This window comes from Cynara cardunculus, assembly GCF_001531365.2.
Source record: "Cynara cardunculus var. scolymus isolate 2C chromosome LG 1, CcrdV1, whole genome shotgun sequence".
Classification (NCBI taxonomy): Eukaryota; Viridiplantae; Streptophyta; class Magnoliopsida; order Asterales; family Asteraceae; genus Cynara; species Cynara cardunculus.
The window spans coordinates 8046060-8056666 of NC_037528.1; the positions used below are offsets into that span (position 1 = coordinate 8046060).

General features: G+C 30.9%; 1 protein-coding gene across 2 annotated transcripts; it reads right to left on the bottom strand.

Annotated features, from left to right (window-relative positions):
• Nucleotides 1–2712: 2712 nt before the first annotated feature.
• On the bottom strand, nucleotides 2713–5803 carry LOC112507907 (elongation factor 1-alpha-like). Of its 2 annotated transcripts, none has more exons than XM_025112661.1 (3): nucleotides 5746–5803; nucleotides 4010–4483; nucleotides 2713–3853 (listed from the first exon to the last, which is right to left on the bottom strand). In XM_025112661.1, the coding sequence occupies exons 2-3, from the start codon at nucleotides 4469–4471 to the stop codon at nucleotides 2972–2974; spliced, it is 1344 nt and encodes a 447-aa protein (XP_024968429.1). In that variant the 5' UTR covers nucleotides 4472–4483; nucleotides 5746–5803; the 3' UTR covers nucleotides 2713–2971. The 2 variants fall into 2 exon arrangements, with proteins under 2 accessions (XP_024968429.1, XP_024968437.1); XM_025112669.1 differs by having other exon boundaries at nucleotides 4010–4519; nucleotides 5746–5768.
• Nucleotides 5804–10607: the final 4804 nt, after the last annotated feature.

Consider the following 10607-nt stretch of genomic DNA (forward strand, 5'->3'; position numbering starts at 1 on the left):
ATAAAGATATATGACAAATATATCGGGCGGTTTGGATGTGATTTTATTATTTATGACTTATCAATTATATCAGAGCCAGGGCCTAAAACAACTGTTGTCACAAATCTTTTTCAAACAATTATAAACGGTTTTTCTGTATAGTTTAAAGATACCATCTTTGAAGTTTGTTGAAACTTCTTCATAGAAACTCAAAACCCAAACGAAAGTTTGACGGTGAGAGGCTACAAGGAGATGTCTGTCTTTGTTTCGTGCAAATGTTTATATATGTATATATAATTCAATCTGTCAATTAATATATAATATATTGTTATTATTTTTTTAACAAAAAAAGAAGAAGATAAATTGACCGAATTATCTTTGAGTTGATGGATCAAGAGTCGCGTGAATTAGGACGAGGTATCAACTTGAATCAGAGTGCAAACCGTAGATATCAGATGTTCTCAACATAATTATTTCAGTATAAAAATAAGATACGTAATTTGGTGTAAATCATAGGGTGTAAGAGTGTAATTCACTGTAACTATATGGTAGAAAATGAAACATGCGATGTAACGTACTCTGTTTTATAATAAAAAATTGTGGAAGTTACATATAACCACATATTTAATACAATTGGATAGTTCATATGACTGTTACAATCTACACATATCACGGATAATCTACCAGATTCTCAACTTTTTACACGTGTCCCGATTCAATAAAAGAATCTTTGACGGATCTTTTGTAGTTTTAAATAATAAAAAAAATTAAAATTAATATTCAGTAGTAACGGTTTTTATATTTTCAAGATTTTATAAATCTAGAAAATTCTTAATATCTAGATTTTCTAAAACAGATTAAATATACTATTTTGATCTATAAAATTGGTTAATATTATAAAATCATAAGAAGAAGTCTAAAAGGCCTAACTTTTTTTTTTCTTCATATATTGGACGATTAAATTGTTTTTACATTCCGAATAACTATAGATTTCCTAAAAGATCAATTAAACTGATACTTAAATAAATCATTAAAATAAAATTAAAAATTTATTTATATAAAAAAATTCCATATAAAAGTTGAGTAAGAGGTTGGAGTGTTGACCAAAAAGAAAATATTTGGTGACTGTCCACATGAACATCATTTACGGGTTGTTCAGTTCTTTTTTCATTAAAACCTATATGATAAAGTTGTCTGTATGATAACAATTAACTTGTTGTTCGGTTGTTATGTTGAATAAACAGTTTTAATGTCAAAAAATAACCATTTTACTCCTAGGCTATATTTTTGTTTGATAAAAATAATGAATGAATAACTTCGTATATTAAAAATATCAATTTAAAAGTTTATTAAATCCAATTCCAAACAATTTCATCTCCAAAATATCAAACTCAAAACCTTGATATATATATATATATATATATATATATATATAGGTTCTTTTGTTAACCCAATTTATAATGTTAATTTTATAAACTTGTCACAACCATTCATTTCGTAAATCAATGGATGATATTTATGATGACAATTTTGTAACAACTCAAAATATAATATGTTACCATCTAAAATGAACATATACAAGCAACAGAATTATTGGGGAAAAAAATCATAAAAATAGATGTTTTGTAACTGTCTATGTGTATATTAATATTTTGTAATCGTTTGTGTATATTAATGTTCTATAAGTGTCACTTGTATATTAATCTTTGTGATTAATAACATAATCTACATCATTATGAACATTGGTTCACCCATGAATAATTATAAACAATGGGTTCATTTATGAACAATATGTTTGAATATTGGTATATGTTTACATGTGTTATGATTATTGCTTGGATATATATATGTTCACAAAAGTTCATTTGGTTGTTGTATCTTTTCATATGTTAATAGACAATGAACATTGTACATCTATAAAAAATATGTTCACTTTGCTATCGGGTCTTCTCCACCAACCACAAAATTATAAATATTATAATGAAATTCTGTCACTCAACTCTTAACCAAATCATTAAAAATCTGGAAAATTAAGAACAATATTAAAATAGAAAAAATCATGGGATATTATGACAATCTAACCTCCAATTAGTTATATAAAAAGAAAATTACACACATATACTTAACATTAATTTCGTGAATAAAGTTGAACTTTAGAATAAAATGAGCTGCAATTGATCTAAAAAGTCATAAAGTTGATACATTTTTGTGGGTTAACAAATGAACTAAACTGTATGAACCAGTGAACTTTCCATTTCATATATGATTTCTTCTCTTGTCCAACTTTCCATACCATCCATCGTTGGACCAAAATCTCCAAAACAGAAACAAGCAAGAATACCTAATTACAAATCACCCTCAAGAAAGGAAAAAAACTCAAACAATTAGGGAAGATTAACAGAGAGAGATTAGAGAAGGTTTGCTTTAAGGGCTAAGATCGTTGAGGCAATCGTGCTTTGAGGGAAGATATCACAGGTTTGAAGAAGAGAGAACAACTTTAGGGAAGAATCTCCAGCTTTCAGCTTTGGTTGGAGAAGTGTGAGTTTCTAATAGCTGGGAAATATTTATTATTTATGGCTAAGATCATACAACTAAACTAATAAATTATATAAGCAACAAGTGACCATCCCCTTACCACAACCCCGGTTTGCCTCCCCTATGAGTTTTACTTCTTTATTGTGTTTTTCCCCATGCCCACAAACAAACAAACAAAATTATATCTCAAAAAGACCGTGAATGAAAATAAAAGGATCCATAAATATAGTGTTTTTATAAGAAGTTGATAACTCAAGACTCAATCCAAGATCCATAGCCTCTGCCACCGCCTGTCAAGCACCCAAGTATGAACTCGGAAGCGCAACAGAACCACCATTCCTAGAAATGGCGGTAAATGATGGCAGCAAATACCATAAAACATACCATCACACCAACTCAAAAGACATAACAAAACAATAATAAACTTAAAAAGTTTCAGATTCCTCACAGGGCCGGTTCACTTCTTCTTGATAGCAGCCTTAGTTATCTTGGCACCAGTTGGGTCCTTCTTGTCCACGCTCTTAATCACGCCAACAGCAACAGTTTGACGCATATCCCTCACAGCAAAACGTCCAAGAGGAGGATACTCTGCAAACGTCTCCACCACCATGGGCTTGGTCGGAATCATCTTCACCATACCTGCATCACCATTTTTCAAAAACTTTGGCTCCTTCTCGAGCTCCTTACCCGACCTTCTGTCAATTTTGGTCAACAGCTCAGCAAACTTAACGGCAATGTGAGAAGTGTGGCAATCGAGCACAGGTGCATATCCGTTTCCGATTTGGCCAGGGTGGTTCATGATAATGACCTGAGCAGTGAAATTTGCCGCACCCTTTGCTGGATCATCCTTGGAGTTTGAAGCAACGTAACCACGCTTAAGATCTTTCACAGCAACATTCTTCACATTGAAACCAACATTGTCACCCGGCAACGCCTCAAGGAGTGCCTCATGATGCATTTCAACCGACTTCACTTCTGTGGTTAAACCAGATGGGCCAAAAGTAACAACCATACCAGGCTTGATGACCCCAGTTTCAACACGGCCAACTGGCACGGTTCCAATCCCACCGATCTTGTAAACATCCTGGAGTGGGAGACGAAGAGGCTTGTCTGATGGCCTCTTTGGTTCATTAAGCTGGTCAAGCGCTTCAAGAAGAGTTGGACCCTTGTACCAGTCGAGATTGGTTGACCTCTCAATCATGTTATCTCCCTCAAAACCAGAAATTGGAACAAATGGGATTTTGTCAGGATTGTATCCAACTTTCTTGAGGTAGGATGACACTTCCTTAATGATTTCATCATACCTAGCCTTGGAGTACTTGGGTGTCGTAGCATCCATCTGCAAAATACAGAACATTATAACTTAAACCAAACCGTAAATCTCACAAATATAGGGTCTGAAAGGTAAGATGTAGGCCGACTTCGTCGCTACATTACCGCTCATGCAATATAACAGTGCCACATCATAATAAAATGATTCAAAATTGTTTGATACCTTGTTGCAACAACAGATCATTTGCCTGACACCAAGGGTGAAGGCTAGTAAAGCATGCTCACGAGTCTGACCATCCTTGGATATACCAGCTTCAAAACCACCAGTGGTGGAGTCGATAATGAGAACAGCACAATCAGCCTGAGAGGTTCCAGTGATCATGTTCTTGATAAAATCCCGATGTCCAGGAGCATCAATGACAGTGCAGTAGTACTTGTTAGTCTCAAACTTCCACAAGGCAATATCAATGGTAATACCACGTTCACGCTCAGCCTTAAGCTTGTCCAACACCCAGGCATACTTGAAAGAACGTTTGTTCATCTCAGCAGCTTCTTTCTCAAAACGCTCAATCACACGCTTGTCAATACCTCCAAGCTTGTAGATCAAGTGCCCGGTAGTAGTCGACTTTCCAGAGTCGACATGACCAATGACAACAATGTTGATGTGAACCTTTTCCTTACCCATGACGAAACCGAGCTGGTTGATATTGAGGATATAAAATCAGTCAGACAACTACATAGACGATCATATAGGATTCAATAATACAATTGCAAATTATTAAAAAAAATGTTTTAAAAGCTTATTGAATACTAATTGCATTCAATATTTTAATAATACCATTGCAATAAACTTTAAAAATATAAAATAAAGAAATCTTGGAATTAAATGTAACTTCTTTATAAAAATTGTTGACTTTTGCTTCTCCAATTAAAAAATTATATAGAAACAAATGACTTCCTCAAATTGCACATAAAATTAATAAACAACTAATGAACACATTAACAAGTAATAACGTATGTTTACTAACCCTCTACTCTTAAGATCAGGACAAAAGCATCTCAATTTAAAAACAATAAATTATAAAGAAACTGATGCAACAAAAGCATGCATTGCATTGAAGAAGATTTAATGCTGCAAACTGATAAATTTTTTTTTACAAATTTTAATAAAATTTAGCCTTCGTAACACAAAAAAGTTGTGGCTCAATATGATCTGGTAACGTGTCACGTTCCTTGGCAAGCTACACCTTGTCCAACCAAGGAAAAAATTCCGTATGTAGGGTCCAAAGGATTATTTGAAAGTCAAATTTTACAAATATATTTTATATCTGCAAAATGCTCAAACTGCATTCATTTACATAAATCGTTTCCAATAGATATAGTATGATGATATAAAAACGTCAACGTTAAACGAGAATTGCTAGGTAGTAAGTTAAAAATCAAGAGAAATTTTCATGGCATACTCTGTAAAACCAACTTAACAAAAGGGAAGCAGTGATCGAAAACATAATCTGGGTCATTCTTTCTGAATTGAATCTGATCCGATTAAAATTCAGGAGAAGTCATATAGCTATCAGATGTCTGGTCATTTGAAAGCTCTATGACTTCTCCCAAATTTTGATCAGATTAAAATCCAATCTTGTTTTGGAAGAGATGATTCAAATCATGTGTTTGATCATCACCTTGCAGAATATAAAGTACAGTACTATTAACTAGCAATTATCGTTGAAATTTTTTAAGAACAGAAAACAGTGATCAGATAAACACGGTCACAAAGCACATAAATTCATAATCAAACTCAACAAATAACGAAATATGATCGAAACCTATAGTTCCACCATAAGTTACAATCTACAGCAAAACAATCAATCAATTACTTCATACAAATTAACACAAAACAACACATGCGGATCATAGATTTCACAACGAAATAAAGGCGAAGAACTGAAGAAATCGAACCTCAGTTTACTCCGATAAAGAGGTTGAGAAACGGAAAAGAGCAGCCAAATTCAAAGCGCAATGAAAATATTACAGTACCGGTGGTTTATATACTACAGCTGAAACAGCCGAGACTCACCCTTGACCGTCCATCGCTTAGGGTTTTTCTATGGACCGTCCGATTCACTTTGATCTAACGGCATATGTTGGTCGTCGTGGCAAAATTCCGAATAAACCCTTGATGGACTTGGGCAGCACGTTTAGACGACAAGCGTCATACAAAAGTTATCAAACATTTGTTAAGAGAAAATTTAGGGATGTGAATTTTTATGCTCTGATTTTCAAGATATTCTATCATTATATGTGATATATGAATCAAGGAATGATTTATTAATTATTTATTTTATCAAATGCGGTAAATATCCTAAAAATCAAATGGATTCTTTCGTGGTTTTTTTACCACCTTAGTATCTTCAAGATTAACAATGTATTAAATATTTTAATAATATTTTTTGTTAAAGTCTTCTAAAAAAATGTTATAGTTGCATAATCTATACTTTATTATAAAGCATTTGATAAAAACTTTTAAAAATCATATTTTATGCATAAAATACTATTTATTAATGCATGTTACTTAAAATTCAATACTACAAGTAGATTGTGCGTAAGTATAACTTATTAAAGCTCCATATTTGAATTTGTGTAACTAACTACAGATAAATATTATCAAATACAGAATAAACATCTTATTTTAAATATAAAAAATCTAAAATATAATTAGAACAATTATTGAGTTCTAACAGAATACTTAATTATTATTTTTATATAATGTTATATTATTAAACCAAAAATAAATTATTTTATTATTAAACTTAAATTAAATTATAATAAAAATAAATAAATTACATATAAAATGAGAACTTTTAAATAGTTAATTTGATGTTAACATTGATATTTTTCTCAAATTTTTACGATGTTTTCAAATTTATATTTTATTTAAAAATAAAATCATTATTTCTTTCTTAAAAACACATAAAATTATATTATAACATCAACATAGATAAATAATAAAATAAAAAATTAAAATCGAGATGTATCTCGCTGCATTGCGCGAGTATCCTTCTAGTTTTAAATAAAAGTAGAGAGAAGTTTGTAAGATGATATGTAATTCTTATACATGCATTTTTTTTATTGCAAAATCTTATAATCACTCATGGATGTTTAACATCCGGAAAATATTAAGCAAGTAAAAACCTTACCTTCATTTTACTCTTGGAATAGTAAGATTAAGTATTTCTGATGTTTGGTGGTGATTGGGTATGAATTTAATCAAGAATGAACCAAGTGACAGAAAATTAGCTTTTCGCAGGTGCAGGGAAAACCTTGACCGGCGTGAAGTTGGGTAGAAAATTGGAGCTGGAGGGGAGTGTCCTTTAAATCCCGTTTTCTTCCCTTTCTTTCCCATTTCTCACTTCCAAGACCTTTTCTCTCCTCTTTCATTTCGTTTAAGGAGCATTTGTCCATCTTCTCAAAGCATTTAAAAGCTTCCAAACATCAAGATTTCAAGTTAGATCAAAGATTCAAGTTCTTCTTGTTCAACCATCTTCTCACCATTGTCGATCTAATTTTTTGTCTTTCCCCTAAAAATGATTTGTAAGTTAATCCTAAACCTTCTAAACTTAATTACTGTCAAAACATTTCATTTTAACCTCCTAGAATATCTTTTTTGATGTATCTTCCATATTTTGAAGTTTTGACCAATTTTGGTTTTTGGTAATTTGAGGATTCGACTAAAGTTTGTTTATGAATATGATTTTGGGTTTACTTTTGGTACATTTTGAGGTTTGGTTGAGACTCAAATAAAGTTTCTAGAGATGGATGTTTGTGGATCTAAGTCTTCGCCATTTTAGAAGCTTGAGAGGGATTTAGAACTTAGGTTTAACTTAACCTATCAAGATGAGTTCAAGTTATTTTGTGAAAACTATGTACATGCCAAAATGTTTATTTTGAAGTCTTAAGATGTTTTCTTGATGTTTATCAATTGTGTCGATTTTTGATGAATTATGCATCTTGAGTGTATTTGGTTTTATAAATCTTGTGGGCTTTTAGACATTTTTATCAATCATAAGTGTGGGTCTTTTGATAGTTTTATCTTATAAGTGAATATTATTTTGGTGTTAATGCATTTTTAGTACATTTGGTTTGGAAAATGCATATTGTTTCGTTATAGGGCATTTTGGTACTGTAAATGGTATAATTTCAACTGAAAAATGGTTTTGTCCCAACTAATGATGGGTTTTTGAGTTAATCGTGTCTTTAGGGCGTCTTTGCATAAATCCTAGTTAAATACTTTTTTATTGACTATGATGATTCTTATTGGTAGTCAATTGGCTTGTTGAGCTCATGACTCGGTTTTGACTGAGATGTCTTGGGACTTTTATCCGGTTTATTTGCTATATGTCAAGCTTTCAAGTCATATGCAGTTATAACATATTCATTTGATATATTACATGCTTTGGGTGTGTGATCATTCATTTGAGGGAATGTAATTTAGACTGTAATGTAGTGGATCCATAGGTATATGAGTCAGTCTTTATTGATTCAAAATGGGACGGTCATTCCTGCATTGTGGCCGGGTATAAACATTGTGTTATCGAAGACTTTGAACTATAAATCACATGTTGGATGAACTCTAGCCATTGGTCGTATGATGTAACTTTTGAGTTAGTTTTTATAGGATAATTATCCCCGTATTGTAGCTAGAAATAGGCAATGGGTAATCGGGGAAAACTTGGTACGATCTTATGGGAACCATATACCAATCATTAGCCACATGATGTAATTTATAGTGAATGAGTGTACATGAGATCATCAGAGGTTTTGAACTATGAATCGCGAATAATTAATCTCATTTCAGCCATTGATCCTTATGATCAGTTCTATCGGGTGAATATTGAGCTTTAGTTTCATGAATAGAGGGACGTTTTGATAAATGTGTTCTCATCACGAAAATTATGGGTTTTCGACAGGATGTTGCTTTTATATTAAAAATATTTCATGTTGGAAATTGTGATTTGAATAACATCTTTCAATTTTACCGCTTTTATATTTGTGATGAAAACTATTTGAACTCACTAGACGTTAAATCTAACCCCTTTTATTTGTTGGCATGCGCATCAGGTCTTTGTTGGGGTTTGATACTAGCAACATTGTGATTAATCGACTGTTAATTAAAGGCACGAGAAGTATCTAGCTATTTGGGGACGTCTTCCATATGTTTGAAGATAACAACTATTATTGTGTTTAGTCGCACCCTTTCCTAATTTAGATTATGTGTAAGGTTGAAGTATTTTTTATTGAGGTTAAACATAATTGCCATTATAGGTAATCAAGTGTTGACTTTTAGAAAGAGACTTTATCCTTATTTGACGCTTTATCAAAAGAAAAAAAAAATAGTTGCTCTTTCCAAATTTGAGGGTGTTATAGATACCAGAGAAAAATGTTACAGTTACTCTAAGGTATTAATGAATCGGGCTTTTAATGAGCTATTCAATTTCGGGTATAACAATTTTTTTTTTTGACATGGTGTCCGTTCAAACCATGATACCATAGCGACAAAAAATGTAATTGATTATGTTTTTGTATGTTTAATTTTAAATTAAACTAGAAGGGTACTCTCACAATACAGTGAGATACATCTTGATTTTAATATTTCGTTTTACTTTTTATCTCAATCGATGTTATAATATGGTCTTATGTGATTTTGAAAAAACGACAATGTTTTTATTTTTGAATATAATATAAATTTGAAGATATCATAAAAATTTGACAAAAATATATAGATTTTAGTATCAAATTAACTATTTAATTTTTTTCATTTTTTGTGTAATTTTTTAATTTAATTTTTTATTATAATTTAATTTAGGTTCAATAACGAAGTAATTTATATTTKGTTTAATAATATAATTTTCTTATAAAGATAAAAATTAATTATTTTGTTAAAACTCRATAATTATCCTAATTGTATTTTAGAATTTTTATATTTTAAAAATAAGATGTTTATCATCTATTTGATTATGATTATCCACAGTTAGTTACATGAATTCAAACATGAAGCTTTAATAAGTTGTACTTATACTTAATTTATTTGTAATCTTAAATTTTAAGTAATATGCATCAATATACAGTACTTCATGCATAAGAAATTGTTTTTAATAGTTTTTGTCAAATGTTTTATAATACAGTATAGATAAAAAATGATGGAGAAACAGATCGAGAAAGGAATGTTAACCGCCATATTATGCTAACCAACCTGATTAGAAGTTGGTAAACCCAACCAACCTAGTCAATCTCATCGCATGGTGTTCAAAATACTAACCAACCAGACCAATTCAACTCGAAAAACCTAAAAAAATTCAACTCGAGATAACCTAACACATAGTTGATACAAAATTAGATTAAACCTCATCGATTAGTTTGGTGTCTTTTCTATAATATGTATTTAATATATGTATATTAGACATTAGACCAATATGTAATTCGCTATATTACAATTTCAACCGTAATTGTACTTTCTAATTTGTATTAATTTTCAACTTTCTCTTTTTGAGTTTTTTTTTTATATTCTTATTTTGATTTATTTCGTTTAAACAGAAACATTGTAAAATAATGTACCAAAATTTTCAAATGATGCCGACCAACCCAACCCAACTCATCTATACTATATTATAACGCATTTGACAAAAACTTTAAAAAGCCATTTTTTATGCATGAAATACTGTATATTGATGAATATTACTTAAAATTCAATATTACAAGTAAATTATGCATAAGTACAACTTATTAAAACTCCATGTATGAATTCGCGTAATTAACTGCGGATA

Coding starts and splice junctions, on each gene's coding strand:
- LOC112507907 (XM_025112661.1), bottom strand. CDS start 4,471: ATGGGTAAGGAAAAGGTTCACATCAACATTGTTGTCATTGGTCATGTC. Junction 3,854..4,009: donor TGATCTGTTGTTGCAACAAG/GTATCAAACAAT, acceptor TGTATTTTGCAG/ATGGATGCTACGACACCCAA.